At 36.8% G+C, this 21,360-nt stretch overlaps 1 protein-coding gene across 1 annotated transcript; it reads right to left on the reverse strand.

Moving 5' to 3' along the window:
- Positions 1-254: 254 nt before the first annotated feature.
- Positions 255-2,123, reverse strand: LOC137579548 (uncharacterized). The gene is made up of 2 exons (XM_068293333.1): positions 2,047-2,123; positions 255-807 (listed from the first exon to the last, which is right to left on the reverse strand). Exons 1-2 carry the CDS (start codon positions 2,121-2,123, stop codon positions 255-257), a joined length of 630 nt encoding a protein of 209 aa, XP_068149434.1.
- Between the last annotated feature and the right edge of the window lie 19,237 nt (positions 2,124-21,360).

The following is a 21,360-nucleotide window of genomic DNA, read 5'->3' on the forward strand; positions in this document are numbered from 1 at the left end:
TAATGTAGACGTGACATGAATTGCGGAGTCTTCAGCGGTCGAGCGTACTTGCAGCCCCGCCAGCTTCGCACGAAAAGTTGGTACATTCAAAGTGTCAGAGCGGAAGGATTTTCGCTGTGGGAAAACTCGTTGCAACGCTCTAGGACGACCTGCCAGTGTAAGCAGTATGGCCTCGTGATCGCTCGCCGTGTAGAAATCACCGATGCCCCATGATGACGACCTGGCGATAGTCTCGCTTGCGAATGTCAGGTCTATTATGGAACCAGTTCCCGCTCTGCTGAAGGTATTCCTGCCCCTGTATTCAGCGTCTCAAGGTTGAGCGATGCTAAATCCTCTAACAGGATACGTCCCCTTGCATCAGTTCTTGGACAGCCCCAGTCAATAGCCCAGGCATTGAAATCGCCCGCAATAACGGCTCGTGGCCGGCCTCTGGCGTCCTCTACGAGGTCATCCAAGACCTCTCCAAAGCGAGCAATTGGTAAACTGGGTGGCAAGTAGCAGCTATACAATACCAGATTATTCACCTTGGCTCTGCTGAAATGTTGGAAGGACCTTGTGTCTTGCATCGGGCCTGATCTTCCACAAGACCATATTGCGGATCTCCTGTCGGCATCAGTCACCCACTTGGATGACTCTCCAGTAGAGTAGGGCTCGCTTAGAAGAGCTACATCAATTGACTGCTCTCTGATCGTCTGTTGCAGTAGGTCCTGCGCCGCGATGCAGTGGTTTAGGTTTAGGTTTAGGTTATGCATGTGCTCTGTTGATGACTTATGACGTAGTAGACAGCAAGCAGCGCTGCCGGTAGAGCTGGAAGCAGAGCAGAGATTATTATATTGACTGTAACTTGTGTTATATTTATCCGATCAGATTCAAATTGGGATCTGTGACTTTATATCCAATATTATCACATATGTAAAATTAATGGCGATACTCCAATTTTTATAAAAATGTTTCTTCTATATAATATAGTCGTCCGATCCTGATAATTTTATAATAATACTTGATCTGCTTCAGATAATAAACAGAGGGCCGGGGCTAACTTCGACCGCGTCAAAGTTTTATACCCTTGCAACTTTTTTGGTAACTCTTTCCTTACCCATTAGCCATCAATGTGGAAAAACGTGTTTTCTAAAAAGGCTTATGCTTGCGAAAGAATGGCCTACAATCATAGGAAATAACGAAAATATTGATCATAGTCACTGTTTTCCACCGATCTTTCCTTTGGATATGATATAGTCACCCGATCTTCATCAAATTCAGCACAGTCACTAACAGATATATTAAATTAAGAAATGTTTATGTTTAAGTTATTTACAAAAGTCACTGTTTTCGACCGATCGTTCCTATGGGAGCTATATGATAGATTCGCCCTATCTTGATCAAATTTGGCACAGTCATTAACGGATATATTAAACTAACAAATGTTTAATTTGAAAACAATCGCGTTAAAAGTAAAGAAGTTATTTACAAAAGTCACTGTATTCGACCGATCGTGTATGGCACAGTAGTTTATAAGCATAAAAAAGCGTAGGTTTCACAACAATAGCACAGAAAATAACGAAGTTATTGAGAAAAGTCACTGTTCGTGACTGTGGCGTTTGTAAGGGAGCTATATGATATAGTGGTCCGATCCGGCTGAATCCGAGATATTCAGCCAAGCCTACGTGCAAAATTTTAGGAGTTTGCGTTGATCCAGACGGACGGACTGACGAACGGACAGACATGTCTATTTGAACTCGTCTCGTCGTGCTGATCAAGAATATACATAGGTATATACTTTGTATAATCGGAGATGCTTCGTTCTATGCGTTGCACACTTCTGACCAAAATTAATATACCCTTTTTGCAAGGGTATAAAAATTTGGATCTGAATATTCGGTAACCATACGAAAAAACAAAACCAAAGCTTCATATTAAAACGGAGGCGAATTCTGGGAAGCCGAAGATGGAATTTGACCCGCGCGCTCTGTACCCAACCCTAAATTGGACTTTCAATGGGGGATGTCAATATGAAAGTCTTTATTGCGAATACATCTGGCAGCCTACTTGGTCACCCGCCCATCTGGCAACCCTAAAGATACACTCTCGTATATGGCACCGTCTGTGCCGGTCGTGTTTCTCATAGTTCTACCACAAATAATATATTCACTACTAATATATATCTATCAATAACTCTGTAAACCCATGAAGTTGAATAAATCTCAACAGGTTATGGGCCCAGCACGCTTCCACTGCGCCAATAATTCGATGGATTCAGAATAGTGAAAATAAAGTAAAAGGTGTAAAAGTTGTGGCGAAAAAGTTCTAGAAAGATTTTTGTGTCTCGCCTGTGTGGCGCCGAACTGCCGTTTTTTTTACGTTGCTTGTGTAGCTTCGCGGTCGGCTTTTGCTTGTGTAGCTAAGTCAAGAAAAAAAAAAACGTGCGAGAGAGAACACAATAGAAAACAGTTAAATAAAGAGAAACCGAACATAAAAAATGAGTGTCGCAAGTGTACGTATAGAGCCGTTAGGCAAAGAAAATTTTGATACTTGGAAAATTCAAATGGAAGCACTTTTGATCAAAAATGATACGTGGAAGTATGTGAACAATACATGTGTAAAGACAGAACAAAATGCTGCACAGTGGGTGAAAGAAGATGCTAAGGCAAAATCTGACTTAATTCTGGCCATGGCGACAACAGAATTAAAACAAATAAAAAACTGTGAAACTTCACACGAAGTATGGAAAAAGTTGCATAGCATCTACCAGTCAACGGGTCCCGCACGCAAAGCCACCCTACTGAAGTCTTTGATTTTGCTGAAATTAGGCCCCGGCGCCGACATGCGAGATCACGTCGATAAGTTTTTTGACATTGTAGACAAAATAAACGAAACTGAAGTAATCAACATAAATGATTTAATCTCGATCTTGCTACTGTACAGTATATCAGAAGAATACGAAACATTTCGTATAGCAATCGAGTCGCAGGACAATTTAATTACACCTGAAGCACTAAAGGTAAAATTATTGGATGAATACGAGGCGCGAAATCGAAACAAAGGAGAATCATCACCAGGGGCACTGATGATAAATAAGAGATTCAATAATGGTGCACCAGGGTCGTCCAAGACAGGTGGTTTCAAATACAAATGTTATAATTGTGGAAAGGTGGGGCACAAGGCGGCGAAATGTCCCAAGAAATTTCCGAAAAAGTCCGGAGAAAACAGTGAGTCATATTCAAGTATGTACATACAAGAAGCAAATCTCACACGCACAAGCCTAAAGGGATGGTGCCTGGACTCTGGAGCAACGTCACATATGTGTTCAGAGAAGGAAAGGTTTAATAAAACGTATGCAGAAAAATCGCAAGAGTTAAAACTAGCAAACGGCGAAAGTACAGCAATTAATGGAATCGGGTCGGTAACTTTTAAACCAAACTGTAAGTTTTCTGCAAACCTTTTGAACACACTGTATGTACCAGATATTAGAGAAAATCTACTGTCAATAGCGAAGATATGTGACCACGGTTTTAATGTGTTATTTAAGAAGAATTTTGCAGAAATAATACAGGTATCCAATGGGCAAGTAGTTTTTGTCGCACAGCGAAAACATGACCTATACCATGTCGAGGAAATGAGTGAAGAAAGCCATTTAGCAGTCGGAAACAAAACAAGTATCAGGGAGTGGCATGAACGTTTTGGTCACTTAAACGAAAAGGACTTAAAAGATGTCATCCAAAAAGGAAGAGTACATGGTGCATGCGTAAATATAAATGAGAGTCTACCAATCTGCGAAGCATGCATTAAGGGGAAGCAATCACGAAAACCGTTTCCTGCATCCGACTCCAAATCAAAAGAACTACTAGAACTAATCCATAGCGATGTATGTGGACCAATGCGAGCAAGTAGTCATGGAGGTAGTCGATACTTTGTTACATTTATAGATGATTTTTCGAAATGGTGCGAATTGTATACTATCAAAAGTAAATCAGAAGTTTTTAACAAATTCAAGGAGTTTAAGGTATACGTCGAACTCAAAACTGGAAAAAAGATTAAACGTTTTAGATCAGACAATGGAACCGAGTATACCAATAATGAGTTTAATAAGTATTTAAAAGCCGCAGGTATAAAGCACGAGCATTCAGTGGAATACACCCCACAACAAAATGGAACGGCTGAAAGGAAGAATCGAACTCTTGTGGAACTGGCTCGCTGCATGATGATCCAAGCCGTACTACCACCTAGCTACTGGGCTGAGGCAATAAACACTGCAAATTACTTACGGAATAGATGCCCATCCAAAAGTCTACGGGGAGAAGTCCCTTTTACATTATGGAATCATCGTATTGCATCTATCAAACATTTGCGCACATTTGGTCAAATTGTATACTCGCTTGACAAACGTGCAAAGAGTAAATTCAGTCCAAGATCATCTATAATGAAGTCCAAATCCAGTCAACCATCGGAAATGAGCCTGAAGCGGAATCTGATGAGGAAGACGAATTTTATGAGGCATCGTCACTAATAAGCATCGGAGATGAATCGTCAACGCGCGCAGCTCTAAGTGGTCCAAATGCAATTGAGTGGAAAAACGCCTTGATAAGTGAGTATAAAGCGCTACAAAAGAATAAGACTTGGGAAACAGTAAACCGAGAGAGGAATCAGAAAGTCATAGAAACCAAGTGGGTTCTCCGCACAAAGTATAAACCAAACGGCGAAGTGGATAGCCGCAAGGCTCGTCTAGTAGCAAAAGGTTTCACTCAAAGAGAGGGAATTGATTATAATGAAACTTATTCCCCTGTAGCTCGTATAGGATCAATACGAACACTGATAGCAATCGCCGTGGAACTCGACCTCGACCTCCATCAATTTGATTTTAACAGCGCATATCTAAATGGAGACATAGAGGAAGAACTGTATATAAAGGTTCCACCAGAATTCACCGAAATACTTACGGAAAAAGAAAAGCAGAGATACACCGACGATAAAGTATGTAAATTAAAGAAAGCTTTGTATGGGTTAAAGCAGAGTGGACGCCAGTGGTATAAGAAACTGGATTACAAATTGAAGGAAATGAACTTGAAGCCACTTGCAGCTGATCCTTGTGTGTATATGAAAAAACAAGGTAATGGGATTATTATCGTTTCACTGTATGTCGATGATCTCATAGTCGCAACGAATAATAACAAGCTACTAACACAGCTGAAAGCCGAATTAACACGTAATTTTGAAATGAAGGATTTAGGAAAACTGTCTTATTGCCTGGGTATCGAATTTCTTCAAAATAAGAACAAAGGTGAATGTTAGTTGGGTCAATCAAGGTATGTAAAGGATATACTAAAGAAATTCAACATGGAGGACTGTAAACCAGTGAGCACACCTATGAACGCCAGCGAGAAAATTTCAAATCAAATTTGCCCAAAGACAAAACCGGACCTGGATGAAGTATCAGGCGTCCCATATCAAAGCTTGTTAGGTGCTCTAATGTGGCTTGCAGTATCGACGCGCCCTGACATTGCACATACCGTAAGTCTTCTTAGCCAGTATAATAATTGTTACGGGAAACAACACTGGGTTGCAGCCAAAAGGGTACTTCGTTATTTGAAGGGTACTCAAGACCATGGACTAATATATAGAAAAACCGGAAAAGATTTGGTTGGCTATGCTGATGCCGACTGGGCTGCTAATATTGATGATCGTAGATCTTTTACAGGTTTCGCATTTAAGATGGCAAACGCACCAATAAGTTGGGAATCCCGTAAGCAGCGAACTGTCGCTCTTTCTAGTACAGAGGCGGAATACATGGCCCTATCTGAGACGTCTAAAGAGGCTGTACATCTAAGATCTTTCTTGCAAGAGATTTTTGGCTCGCTCCGTTCCACCATAATCTACAACGACAATCAAGGAGCTGGCCAACTCACACGAAATCCTCTATTCCACAAGAGGACAAAGCATGTCGACATCCGTCATCATTTTATAAGGGAATTGGTGGACAAAGGGGACCTTCGCATTGATTACATCTCAACAAGTGAAATGCCCGCAGACGTTTTAACCAAAGGACTAGGAACAGCAAAGCATGAGTCCTGTGTGACACTGTTGGGAGTACAAAAAATAGAGAAATAAGGCGCCATCTGAGGGGAAGTATTGCGAATACATCTGGCAGCCTACTTGGTCACCCGCCCATCTGGCAACCCTAAAGATACACTCTCGTATATGGCACTGTCTGTGCCGGTCGTGTTTCTCATAGTTCTACCACAAATAATATATTCACTACTAATATATATCTATCAATAACTCTGTAAACCCATGAAGTTGAATAAATCTCAACAGTCTTATTATATTATCTAAATTTTCACATTACCTGAATTTTTAAGACTGCCACGTCATCAGGAAGAAGAATAATTTAAACAGTCATGTTCTATTTCAAAATTGTATTAAGGGAAAAAATTCGATACTTATTTCTAACAACATGTCATAAACTACATCTCAAAATTAATAACTTCATATGTAACGAATAATACAAGACAGATTACCCTGGCAATAGTTGGGTAATGCATCTTGGGCAAGGTGAAAATTAACAAAAAGGAAAATAAAAACGAAAAAAAAATTATTCTGGCTCAGTTTCTGGTTGCTTTATTCTTTTAAAAGAAGATATTAAGATATATCGATCGTATTAATTTGCTTTCGATTGTATATAGGTATGTTTAATTTTCTCAAAAAAATCAATATTTTGGGTTGTAGAATTATTTTTTTCTTTTTTTTTAATATTTACAAGTGACAAATCAAATTCAAGGGCATTGACCTATATTTGTGCAAATAGCTGATCGCAATTTAAACAGTTTAAGCGCATGTATGACGGATGTTCTTGACGTCGATAGGGTAGAGGCTTTGCTTTTTGGGGCACTTCCTCAAGAGTCTTGATTTCCTGGTCTAAACTCTCATGCAACTAAAGTTTCATCTGTCAATGTCATTTATTATGTCCCAGCTTTGCTTGTGTATTTGCTGAGCACAGACTGGACATTCGGCAACTCTGTAAACAATATTTATGCAGGACATGGCCACAGGAGGTCATACTACAAGGCTGGTCATTAACTGCGAGCATATGTCGCATAAGCAATGGACCTGATTGAGAGCTGCTATATGCAACTGGCTTTATTCTAAATACAAAACTTTCTGATTTTTGATGTCTTATTGTCTGAAATAAATTTAGGTAATTCAACGAATTCGCCTTTCTCCGAAAAACATAATGAAAATATATTAATTTATTAATTTTCTATAGAAGTGTTGAGAATCAAAGACAGGTAATTTTCATTTGACATTCTCCTTGAATAATTGTAGACCAATCGGCAAACTTACCAGCTTCAAGGATAAAAGATAGCCTTCTACTATTTTGCCTTTACTTTTCAAAAAAAAAGGCATGACTCGCCCTATGACTTCACGTGACAATTTTAGCAACATCGGATAGTAACTCTAGGATATAATATTCAGTCTCAGCCAAATATCCATATAGTCAACTAGAGTTTAACTGATGCTTCTTAAGCTAAGCCATATAAATTCCAGAAAACTTAGCATTAAAAACAAAGAGCTAATGATGCTATAGACAACCTGATAAGGGGTTTATCAATGCTTGAATATTTTTTTTCAAGTTTGCTTCAATATTTTACTTCAATTTTTCTTTCCAGTATTCACGTTGCTCTTAGCACATATAGCTGTGGCTACTAACGATAGGTTTATTTTTCAAATTGATCAGCAGGGCCGAATCCACTTTATATTAAGTTACGATAACAATTCGTTTTTTCATATAATTTCCGGATTTGGGCACATTTGGGTGCAAGAAATTTATGTAGCGTGCGTAATAAACTAGACTAAATTAACCTAAATTTTCACAATGTCTATGTGGGAGTCGAATAAGCGTAGCGAAGGGGATCCTACGATTCCGTAGCTCTTTCGGATGGGGGTAGGATTGCTATTCCAATGACTCTCCCTCCACCCAATTTTAATTATGGATCCCTACAGAAATTACGTTGATGGGCGAAAAGCCCCAAATGGTAAAAAAAATATCAAAGAAGCATACATCGGCTATGCCGAAGTTTATATACCCTTGCAGTCCTTTGCAATAATAATTTTACATGTTCAAAATTTGTTTTCTGCAATTCAATTCATCAATATACACAAAAACAATTTTACTCTTTATACTACAATTTTTTCTTCTTCTTCCCTCATTCCCTAAGCAAAGCAACGCACGCATACACATACACATATAGTTTATGTAGCGTTGCGTGTGTGTGGTATGCATGTGCTCTGTTGATGACGTATGACGTAGTAGACAGCAAGCAGCGCTGCCGGTAGAGCTGGAAGCAGAGCAGAGATTATTATATTGACTGTAACTTGTGTTATATTTATCCGATCAGATTCAAATTGGGATCTGTGGGTTTATATCCAAAATATATGTAAAATTCATGGCGATACTCCAATTTTTATAAAAATGTTTCGTCTATATAATAGTAGTAGTCCGATCCTGATAATTTTATAATAATACTTGATCTGCTTCAGATAATAAACAGAGGGCCGGGGCTAACTTCGACCTCGTCAAAGTTTTATACCCTTGCAACTTTTTTGGTAACTCTTTCCTTACCTATTAGCCATCAATGTGGAAAAACGTGTTTTCTAAAAAGGCTTATGCTTGCGAAAGAAAGGCCTACAATCATAGGAAATAACGAACATATTGATCATAGTCACTGTTTTCCACCGATCTTTCCTTTGGATATGATATAGTCACCCGATCTTCATCAAATTCAGCACAGTCATTAACAGATATATTAAATTAAGAAATGTTTATGTTTAAGTTATTTACAAAAGTCACTGTTTTCGACCGATCGTTCCTATGGGAGCTATATGATAGATTCGCCCTATCTTGATCAAATTTGGCACAGTCATTAACGGATATATTAAACTAACAAATGTTTAATTTGAAAACAATCGCGTTAAAAGTAAAGAAGTTATTTACAAAAGTCACTGTATTCGACCGATCGTGTATGGCACAGTAGTTTATAAGCATAAAAAAGCGTAGGTTTCACAACAATAGCACAGAAAATAACGAAGTTATTGAGAAAAGTCACTGTTCGTGACTGTGGCGTTTGTAAGGGAGCTATATGATATAGTGGTCCGATCCGGCTGAATCCGAGATATTCAGCCAAGCCTACGTGCAAAATTTCAGGAGTTTGCGTTGATCCAGACGGACGGACTGACGAACGGACAGACATGTCTATTTGAACTCGTCTCGTCGTGCTGATCAAGAATATACATAGGTATATACTTTATATAATCGGAGATGCTTCGTTCTATGCGTTGCACACTTCTGACCAAAATTAATATACCCTTTTTGCAAGGGTATAAAAATTTGGATCTGAATATTCGGTAACCATACGAAAAAAACAAAACCAAAGCTTCATATTAAAACGGAGGCGAATTTTGCGAAGCCGAAGATGGAATTTGACCCGCGCGCTCTGTACCCAACCCTAAATTGGACTTTCAATGGGGGATGTCAATATGAAAGTCTTATTATATTATCTAAATTTTCACATTACCTGAATTTTTAAGACTGCCACGTCATCAGGAAGAAGAATAATTTAAACAGTCATGTTCTATTTCAAAATTGTATTAAGGGAAAAAAATTCGATACTTATTTCTAACAACATGTCATAAACTACATCTCAAAATTAATAACTTCATATGTAACGAATAATACAAGACAGATTACCCTGGCAATAGTTGGGTAATGCATCTTGGGCAAGGTGAAAATTAACAAAAAGGAAAATAAAAACGAAAAAAAATTATTCTGGCTCAGTTTCTGGTTGCTTTATTCTTTTAAAAGAAGATATTAAGATATATCGATCGTATTAATTTGCTTTCGATTGTATATAGGTATGTTTAAGTTTCTCAAAAAAAAAAATCAATATTTTGGGTTGTAGAATTATTTTTTTTTTTTTTTTAATATTTGCAAGTGACAAATCAAATTCAAGGGCATTGACCTATATTTGTGCAAACAGCAAACAGTTTAAGCGCATGTATGACGGATGTTCTTGACGTCGATAGGGTAGACGCTTTGCTTTTTGGGGCACTTCCTCAAGAGTCTTGATTTCCTGGTCTAAACTCTCATGCAACTAAAGTTTCATCTGTCAATGTCATTTATTATGTCCCAGCTTTGCTTGTGTATTTGCTGAGCACAGACTGGACATTCGGCAACTCTGTAAACAATATTTATGCAGGACATGGCCACAGGAGGTCATACTACAAGGCTGGTCATTAACTGCGAGCATATGTCGCATAAGTGCGCAATGGACCTGATTGAGAGCTGCTATATGCAACTGGCTTTCTTCTAAATACAAAACTTTCTGATTTTTGATGTCTTATTGTCTGAAATAAATTTAGGTAATTCAACAAATTCGCCTTTCTCCGAAAAACATAATGAAAATATATTAATTTATTAATTTTCTATAGAAGTGTTGAGAATCAAAGACAGGTAATTTTCATTTGACATTCTCCTTGAATAATTGTAGACCAATCGGCAAACTTACCAGCTTCAAGGATAAAAGATAGCCTTCTACTATTTTGCCTTTACTTTTCAAAAAAAAAAAAAAAAGGCATGACTCGCCCTATGACTTCACGTGACAATTTTAGCAACATCGGATAGTAACTCTAGGATATAATATTCAGTCTCAGCCAAATATCCATATAGTCAACTAGAGTTTAACTGATGCTTCTTAAGCTAAGCCATATAAAATCCAGAAAACTAAGCATTAAAAACAAAGATGCTATAGACAACCTGATAAGGGGTTTATCAATGCTTGAATATTTTTTTCAAGTTTGCTTCAATATTTTACTTCAATTTTTCTTTCCAGTATTCACGTTGCTCTTAGCACATATAGCTGTGGCTACTAACGATAGGTTTATTTTTCAAATTGATCAGCAGGGCCGAATCCACTTTATATTAAGTTACGATAACAATTCGGTTTTTCATATAATTTCCGGATTTGGGCACATTTGGGCGCAAGAAATTTATGTAGCGTGCGTAATAAACTAGACTAAATTAACCTAAATTTTCACAATGTCTATGTGGGAGTCGAATAAGCGTAGCGAAGGGGATCCTACGATTCCGTAGCTCTTTCGGATGGGGGTAGGATTGCTATTCCAATGACTCTCCCTCCACCCAATTTTAATTATGGATCCCTACAGAAATTACGTTGATGGGCGAAAAGCCCCAAATGGTAAAAAAAATATCAAAGAAGCATACATCGGCTATGCCGAAGTTTATATACCCTTGCAGTCCTTTGCAATAATAATTTTACATGTTCAAAATTTGTTTTCTGCAATTCAATTCATCAATATACACACAAAACAATTTTACTCTTTATACTACAATTTTTTCTTCTTCTTCCCTCATTCCCTAAGCAAAGCAACGCACGCATACACATACACATATAGTTTATGTAGCGTTGCATGTGCTCTGTTGATGACGTATGACGTAGTAGACAGCAAGCAGCGCTGCCGGTAGAGCTGGAAGCAGAGCAGAGATTATTATATTGTCTGTAACTTGTGTTATATTTATCCGATCAGATTCAAATTGGGATCTGTGGGTTTATATCCAATATTATCACATATGTAAAATTCATGGCGATACTCCAATTTTTATAAAAATGTTTCTTCTATATAATAGTAGTAGTCCGATCCTGATAATTTTATACTAATACTTGATCTGCTTCAGATAATAAACAGAGGGCCGGGGCTAACTTCGACCGCGTCAAAGTTTTATACCCTTGCAACTTTTTTGGTAACTCTTTCCTTACCTATTAGCCATCAATGTGGAAAAACGTGTTTTCTAAAAAGGCTTATGCTTGCGAAAGAAAGGCCTACAATCATAGGAAATAACGAACATATTGATCATAGTCACTGTTTTCCACCGATCTTTCCTTTGGATATGATATAGTCACCCGATCTTCATCAAATTCAGCACAGTCATTAACAGATATATTAAATTAAGAAATGTTTATGTTTAAGTTATTTACAAAAGTCACTGTTTTCGACCGATCGTTCCTATGGGAGCTATATGATAGATTCGCCCTATCTTGATCAAATTTGGCACAGTCATTAACGGATATATTAAACTAACAAATGTTTAATTTGAAAACAATCGCGTTAAAAGTAAAGAAGTTATTTAAAAAAGTCAGTGTTTTCGACCGATCGTGTATGATATAGTCACCCGATCTTGATCAAATTTGGCACAGTAGTTTATAAGCATAAAAAAGCGTAGGTTTCACAACAATAGCACAGAAAATAACGAAGTTATTGAGAAAAGTCACTGTTCGTGACTGTGGCGTTTGTAAGGGAGCTATATGATATAGTGGTCCGACCCGGCTGAATCCGAGATATTCAGCCAAGCCTACGTGCAAAATTTCAGGAGTTAGCGTTGATCCAGACGGACGGACTGACGAACGGACAGACATGTCTATTTGAACTCGTCTCGTCGTGCTGATCAAGAATATACATAGGTATATACTTTGTATAATCGGAGATGCTTCGTTCTATGCGTTGCACACTTCTGACCAAAATTAATATACCCTTTTTGCAAGGGTATAAAAATTTGGATCTGAATATTCGGTAACCATACGAAAAAAACAAAACCAAAGCTTCATATTAAAACGGAGGCGAATTCTGCGAAGCCGAAGATGGAATTTGACCCGCGCGCTCTGTACCCAACCCTAAATTGGACTTTCAATGGGGGATGTCAATATGAAAGTCTTATTATATTATCTAAATTTTCACATTACCTGAATTTTTAAGACTGCCACGTCATCAGGAAGAAGAATAATTTAAACAGTCATGTTCTATTTCAAAATTGTATTAAGGGAAAAAATTCGATACTTATTTCTAACAACATGTCATAAACTACATCTCAAAATTTATAACTTCATATGTAACGAATAATACAAGACAGATTACCCTGGCAATAGTTGGGTAATGCATCTTGGGCAAGGTGAAAATTAACAAAAAGGAAAATAAAAACGAAAAAAAAATTATTCTGGCTCAGTTTCTGGTTGCTTTATTCTTTTAAAAGAAGATATTAAGATATATCGATCGTATTAATTTGCTTTCGATTGTATATAGGTATGTTTAAGTTTCTCAAAAAAAAAAATCAATATTTTGGGTTGTAGAATTATTTTTTTCTTTTTTTTTAATATTTGCAAGTGACAAATCAAATTCAAGGGCATTGACCTATATTTGTGCAAACAGCTGATCGCAATTTAAACAGTTTAACCGCATGTATGACGGATGTTCTTGACGTCGATAGGGTAGACGCTTTGCTTTTTGGGGCACTTCCTCAAGAGTCTTGATTTCCTGGTCTAAACTCTCATGCAACTAAAGTTTCATCTGTCAATGTCATTTATTATGTCCCAGCTTTGCTTGTGTATTTGCTGAGCACAGACTGGACATTCGGCAACTCTGTAAACAATATTTATGCAGGACATGGCCACAGGAGGTCATACTACAAGGCTGGTCATTAACTGCGAGCATATGTCGCATAAGTGCGCAATGGACCTGATTGAGAGCTGCTATATGCAACTGGCTTTATTCTAAATACAAAACTTTCTGATTTTTGATGTCTTATTGTCTGAAATAAATTTAGGTAATTCAACAAATTCGCCTTTCTCCGAAAAACATAATGAAAATATATTAATTTATTAATTTTCTATAGAAGTGTTGAGAATCAAAGACAGGTAATTTTCATTTGACATTCTCCTTGAATAATTGTAGACCAATCGGCAAACTTACCAGCTTCAAGGATAAAAGATAGCCTTCTACTATTTTGCCTTTACTTTTCAAAAAAAAAAAGGCATGACTCGCCCTATGACAATTTTAGCAACATCGGATAGTAACTCTGGGATATAATATTCAGTCTCAGCCAAATATCCATATAGTCAACTAGAGTTTAACTGATGCTTCTTAAGCTAAGCCATATAAAATCCAGAAAACTAAGCATTAAAAACAAAGAGCTAATGATGCTATAGACAACCTGATAAGGGGTTTATCAATGCTTGAATATTTTTTTCAAGTTTGTTTCAATATTTTACTTCAATTTTTCTTTCCAGTTGCTTCACGTTGCTCTTAGCACATATAGCTGTGGCTACTAACGATAGGTTTATTTTTCAAATTGATCATCAGGGCCGAATCCACTTTATATTAAGTTACGATAACAATTCATTTTTTCATATAATTTCCGGATTTGGGCACATTTGGGGGCAAGAAATTTATGTAGCCTAAATTTTCACAATGTCTATGTGGGAGTCGAATGAGCGTAGCGAAGGGGATCCTACGATTCCGTAGCTCTTTCGGATGGGGGTAGGATTGATATTCCAATGACTCTCCCTCCACCCAATTTTAATTATGGATCCCTACAGAAATTACGTTGATGGGCGAAAAGCCCCAAATGGTAAAAAAAATATCAAAGAAGCATACATCGGCTATGCCGAAGTTTATATACCCTTGCAGTCCTTTGCAATAATAATTTTACATGTTCAAAATTTGTTTTCTGCAATTCAATTCATCAATATACACACAAAACAATTTTACTCTTTATACTACAATTTTTTCTTCTTCTTCCCTCATTCCCTAAGCAAAGCAACGCACGCATACACATACACATATAGCTTATGTAGCGTTGCATGTGCTCTGTTGATGACGTATGACGTAGTAGACAGCAAGCAGCGCTGCCGGTAGAGCTGGAAGCAGAGCAGAGATTATTATATTGACTGAAACTTGTGTTATATTTATCCGATCAGATTCAAATTGGGATCTGTGGGTTTATATCCGATATTATCACATATGTAAAATTCATGGCGATACTCTAATTTTTATGAAAATGTTTCTTCTAGAGCTATATGATATAGTAGTCCGATCCTGATAATTTTATAATAACACTTGATCTGCTTCAGATAATAACCAGAGGGCCGGGGCTAACTTCGACCTCGTCAAAGTTTTATACCCTTGCAACTTTTTTGGTAACTCTTTCCTTACCTATTAGCCATCAATGTGGAAAAACGTGTTTTCTAAAAAAGGCTTATGCTTGCGAAAGAAAGGCCTACAATCATAGGAAATAACGAACATATTGATCATAGTCACTGTTTTCCACCGATCTTTCCTTTGGATATGATATAGTCACCCGATCTTCATCAAATTCAGCACAGTCATTAACAGATATATTAAATTAAGAAATGTTTATGTTTAAGTTATTTACAAAAGTCACTGTTTTCGACCGATCGTTCCTATGGGAGCTATATGATAGATTCGCCATATCTTGATCAAATTTGGCACAGTCATTAACGGATATATTAAACTAACAAACGTTTAATTTGAAAACAATCGCGTTAAAAGTAAAGAAGTTATTTACAAAAGTCACTGTTTTCGACCGATCGTGTATGATATAGTCACCCGATCTTGATCAAATTTGGCACAGTAGTTTATAAGCATAAAAAAGCGTAGGTTTCACAACAATAGCACAGAAAATAACGAAGTTATTGAGAAAAGTCACTGTTCGTGACTGTGGCGTTTGTAAGGGAGCTATATGATATAGTGGTCCGATCCGGCTGAATCCGAGATATTCAGCCAAGCCTACGTGCAAAATTTCAGGAGTTAGCGTTGATCCAGACGGACGGACTGACGAACGGACAGACATGTCTATTTGAACTCGTCTCGTCGTGCTGATCAAGAATATACATAGGTATATACTTTGTATAATCGGAGATGCTTCGTTCTATGCGTTGCACACTTCTGACCAAAATTAATATACCCTTTTTGCAAGGGTATAAAAATTTGGATCTGAATATTCGGTAACCATACGAAAAAAACAAAACCAAAGCTTCATATTAAAACGGAGGCGAATTTTGCGAAGCCGAAGATGGAATTTGACCCGCGCGCTCTGTACCCAACCCTAAATTGGACTTTCAATGGGGGATGTCAATATGAAAGTCTTATTATATTATCTAAATTTTCACATTACCTAAGTTTTTAAGACTGCCACGTCATCAGGAAGAAGAATAATTTAAACAGTCATGTTCAATTTCAAAATTGTATTAAGGGAAAAAATTCGATACTTATTTCTAACAACATGTCATTAACTACATCTCAAAATTAATAACTTCATATGTAACGAATAATACAAGACAGATTACCCTGGCAATAGTTGGGTAATGCATCTTGGGCAAGGTGAAAATTAACAAAAAGGAAAATAAAAACGAAAAAAAAATTATTCTGGCTTAGTTTCTGGTTGCTTTATTCTTTTAAAAGAAGATATTAAGATATATCGATCGTATTAATTTGCTTTCGATTGTATATAGGTATGTTTAATTTTCTAAAAAAAAATCAATATTTTGGGTTGTAGAATTATTTTTTTTTTTTTTTAATATTTGCAAGTGACAAATCAAATTCAAGGGCATTGACCTATATTTGTGCAAACAGCTGATCGCAATTTAAACAGTTTAACCGCATGTATGACGGATGTTCTTGACGTCGAGGCTTTGCTTTTTGGGGCACTTCCTCAAGAGTCTTGATTTCCTGGTCTAAATTCTCATGCAAATAAAGTTTCATCTGTCAATGTCATTTATTATGTCCCAGTTTTGCTTGTGTAATTGCTGAGCACAGACTGGACATTCGGCAACTCTGTAAACAATATTTATGCAGGACATGGCCACAGGAGGTCATACTACAAGGCTGGTCATTAACTGCGAGCATATGTCGCATAAGGGCGCAATGGACCTGATTGAGAGCTGCTATATGCAACTGGCTTTATTATAAATAAAAAATTTTCTGATTTTTGATGTCTTATTGTCTGAAATAAATTTAGGTAATTCAAAAAATTCGCCTTTCTCCGAAAAACATAATGAAAATATATTAATTTATTAATTTTCTATAGAAGTGCTGATAATCAAAGACAGGTAATTTTCATCTGACATTCTCCTTGAATAATTATAGACCAATCAACAAACTTACCAGCTTCAAGGATAAAAGATAGCCTTCTACTATTTTGCCTTTACTTTTCAAAAAAAAAAAAAAGGCATGACGCCCTATGACTTCACGTGACAATTTTAGCAACATCAGATAGTAACTCTAGGATATAATATTCAGTCTCAGCCAAATATCCATATAGTCAACTAGAGTTTAACTGATGCTTCTTAAGCTAAGCCATATAAAATCCAGAAAACTAAGCATTAAAAACAAAGATGCTATAGACAACCTGATAAGGGGTTTATCAATGCTTGAATATTTTTTTCAAGTTTGCTTCAATATTTTACTTCAATTTTTCTTTCCAGTATTCACGTTGCTTTTAGCACATATAGCTGTGGCTACTAACGATAGGATTTTTTTTCAAATTGATCAGCAGGGCCGAATCCACTTTATATTAAGTTACGATAACAATTCGTTTTTTTCATATAATTTCCGGATTTGGGCACATTTGGGGGCAAGAAATTTATGTAGCGTGCGTAATAAACTAGACTAAATTAACCTAAATTTTCACAATGTCTATGTGGGAGTCGAATGAGCGTAGCGAAGGGGATCCTACGATTCCGTAGCTCTTTCGGATGGGGGGTAGGATTGCTATTCCAATGACTCTCCCTCCACCCAATTTTAATTATGGATCCCTACAGAAATTACGTTGATGGGCGAAAAGCCCCAAATGGTAAAAAAATATCAAAGAAGCATACATCGGCTATGCCGAAGTTTCGATCTTTCCTTTGGATATGATATAGTCACCCGATCTTCATCAAATTCAGCACAGTCATTAACAGATATATTAAATTAAGAAATGTTTATGTTTAAGTTATTTGCAAAAGTCACTGTTTTCGACCGATCGTTCCTATGGGAGCTATATGATAGATTCGCCCTATCTTGATCAAATTTGGCACAGTCATTAACGGATATATTAAACTAACAAATGTTTAATTTGAAAACAATCGCGTTAAAAATAAAGAAGTTATTTACAAAAGTCACTGTTTTCGACCGATCGTGTATGATATAGTCACCCGATCTTGATCAAATTTGGCACAGTAGTTTATAAGCATAAAAAAGCGTAGGTTTCACAACAATAGCACAGAAAATAACGAAGTTATTGAGAAACGTAACTGTTCGTGACTGTGGCGTTTGTAAGGGAGCTATAAGATATAGTGGTCCGATCCGGCTGAATCCGAGATATTCAGCCAAGCCTACGTGCAAAATTTCAGCTATGTAGCTCTTACGGTCTAGGAGGAGTTTGCGTTGATCCAGACGGACGGTCGGACGAACGGACAGACATGTCTATTTGAACTCGTCTCGTCGTGCTGATCTAGAATATACATATATACTTTGTATAATCGGAGATGCTTCGTTCTATGCGTTGCAGACTTCTGACCAAAATTAATATACCCTTTTTGCAAGGGTATAAAAATTTGGATCTGAATATTCGGTAACCATACGAAAAAAACAAAAACAAAGCTTCATATTAAAACGGAGGCGAATTCTGCGAAGCCGAAGATGGAATTTGACCCGCGAGCTCTGTACCCAACCCTACATTGGACTTTTAATGCGGGATGTCAATATGAAAGTTTCTTTTTTTTTCACATAACTTTAATTTTTAAGACTGCCACGTCATCAGGAAGAAGAATAATTTAAACAGTCATGTTCAATTGCAGAATTGTATTCAGGGAAAAAATTCGATACTTATTTATAACAACATGTCATAAACTATATCTAAAAATGAATAACTTCATATGTAACGAATAATACAAGACAGATTACCCTGGCAATAGTTGTGTAATGCATCTTGGGCAAGGTGAAAAATAAAAAAAGGAAAATAAAAACGAAAAAAAAAAAATTATTCTGGCTCAGTTTCTGGTTGCCTTATTCTGTGCAGTTACTTAGGTACTTATATTTTAATAGAAGAGATTAAGATATATCGATCGTATTTATTTGCTTTCGATAAAAATCAATATTTTGAGTTTTAGAATTATTTTTTTTTTTTTTTTTTTTAATATTGGCAAATGACAAATCAAATTCAAGGGCATTGACCTATATTTGTGCAATCAGCTGATCGCAATTTTAACAGTTTAAGCGCATGTATGACGGAATAAAATATTAAGGTCAGAAAGCACGGAAGGTGAAGGCGTGAATGTATAAGAGAACTGTGAGCGTGAAGAAACGAAACAGGATCAGTAGTCTCTGTTCGATACTCTTTCCATGGTGTTAGCACGACTTTACATGACGTAAAGAAACTGTGATATTGTAACTTACTCACGTTATATCCAACGGTGGAAGGCCTTCCAACGATGTATCACCGATGACGATTGGTGTTTGAAATTTTGTTTTGGTTTTGTGTTTGTTTTATATACATATATATATATATATATATATATTTTTTTTTTTTTTTTGTTCATTTACACATGCATTTTTGTCCCCATTTTTTCTCTCTACATATTATTAAAACAGTTTTCTTTATTTAATTTTCAGCGATTTTTAGCAAAGTTCTCGATCAGTTTTATATACGATTCCTCTTTAAATGCGTCAGACACTAATTCCACATTCGGACCAATTCCAAATTCGGCTATTTCTTCCTCAAATAAGCGTGACAGTACATCCTGCACTGAAATCGATAATTTAAGCTGTTGAAGCCTAAATATCCACCTTGCTAATCTACCCGACACATTCTGTTAACGCATGAGCCATAATAAACTGGAATGATCAGTTACGATGGCCAAAACAACCGCTAAACATTCTCTTTCCGTAACACTATAATTTCGTTAAGCTCTACTTAACTTTTTGGACATATAAGCAATTGGTTTCTCATCATTGTCCTCACTTAATTTAGTTAAAGCAGCTCCTATTCCATAATCAGCGTCATAATGGAGAAACAATTTATTTTCGAAATTTGCATTTGCTAGTATGGGAGCTGAAGTCAATCGTTGCTTTATGAATATATAGCTTTTTCTGCTTTTGGTGTCCATGTAAACTTCTTTTTTATAGACAAAACATCTGTTTTAGTGCATGTAAGATCAGAGAAATTGGGTATAAACCTACGGTACCATCCGCAAATACCAAGAAACCCGCGGACTTGCTTTAAATTTTTAATGTTCGGCCAGTTTAGAATGCATGATATTTTTGTTGGATAACATAACCCAAATAATTAATTCTAGTCACGCAAAAATTACTTTTCTTAATGTTTAATGTAATGTTGGCCTTTTTAAATTGCTCGGCATTTCTAACCAGAACGGCGAGGGAGGGTGGGATTGAAAATATCCGAATAGACAGTATCGAAGATCTGGTGGAATGACTTGGTTGATGATGCATTACGCAGCCCAATAGGCATAACCGTAAATTAATAGAGGTCGGACCGGTACTATGAATGCCGATAACGCTTTTAACTCCTCCGTGAGTGGAATCTACCAAAATGCACCTTTTAAGTTCAATTTTGAAATCAAAAGTTTCTGGTCCGACGTGACGGAACATAAATATATAGCGTATCTAGTAAATTGGTAGAAATGACTTCGCCGTTGACTAGTTTATGGAGAAAGAGAATGCCAAAAACAAGGCTACGGTTAGAAAGTGATGGATGATTAATAAGAAGAAGTCTGTCAGAATAAGAAGGTAGGCGAAGCCCCGGGTCCCAATTTAGACCGCGTAGCGCAAACTTAAGGAATTGCTTCTGTACCGTTTCAATACCACGCTGGTGAACATCATATTGCGGGTTCCACACTGGCGAGCAATATTCTAGAGTAGGGCGAACTAACGAAGTGTATAAAACCTTTGTTACGTAGGGGTCATCGAATTCTTTGGCAAAAAGTTTTGTAAAGTCAAGAGGACTTCATGCTCTATTGACAATTGAAGATATGTGAAAATTAAATGAAAGTTTTGGGTCAAAAATAACTCCTAAGTCTTTGAATGATGGTACACAATTTAACAGAACAGACTTAATAGAGTAATGAGGTAGGAGGGAAGACAAACGACTGAAAGTCATAAAAGAACACTTAGAGGCATTAAGTTGTAATTTATTAACGTGGCACCAATCACAGAACGCATCGAGATCTGATGGCAAGTACTGTTGGAATGATGGATCATCATAGGCAGAACAAATCTTGACGTTATCCGCAAACATGAGCACGCGTGAATGAGCCAAGGCCAAAGGCAAATCATTTATAAACAATGTAAATAAGAGTGGGCCCAGATGACTGCCTTGGGGTACACCTGACGTAACTCGAACAGTTTTAGATATCGATGAACGAAAAGACACCTTTTGGGTTCTGCCAATAAGATACGACTTTAACCAAGCCAATAGTTTTGGGGAAAAACCCATGTTGTCAA

This window comes from Drosophila tropicalis, unplaced genomic scaffold (genome assembly GCF_018151085.1).
Source record: "Drosophila tropicalis isolate 14030-0801.00 unplaced genomic scaffold, ASM1815108v1 contig_697, whole genome shotgun sequence".
In the NCBI taxonomy this organism is placed as follows: domain Eukaryota; kingdom Metazoa; phylum Arthropoda; class Insecta; order Diptera; family Drosophilidae; genus Drosophila; species Drosophila tropicalis.

Bases quoted from the DNA above. Each gene is read 5' to 3' on its own strand.
- LOC137579548 (XM_068293333.1), bottom strand. From the start codon at position 2,123: ATGAGAAACACGACCGGCACAGACGGTGCCATATACGAGAGTGTATCT. The intron at 808-2,046 runs GTAGGCTGCCAG...CTCTGCTTCCAG, and splicing joins CCAGATGGGCGGGTGACCAA to CTCTACCGGCAGCGCTGCTT.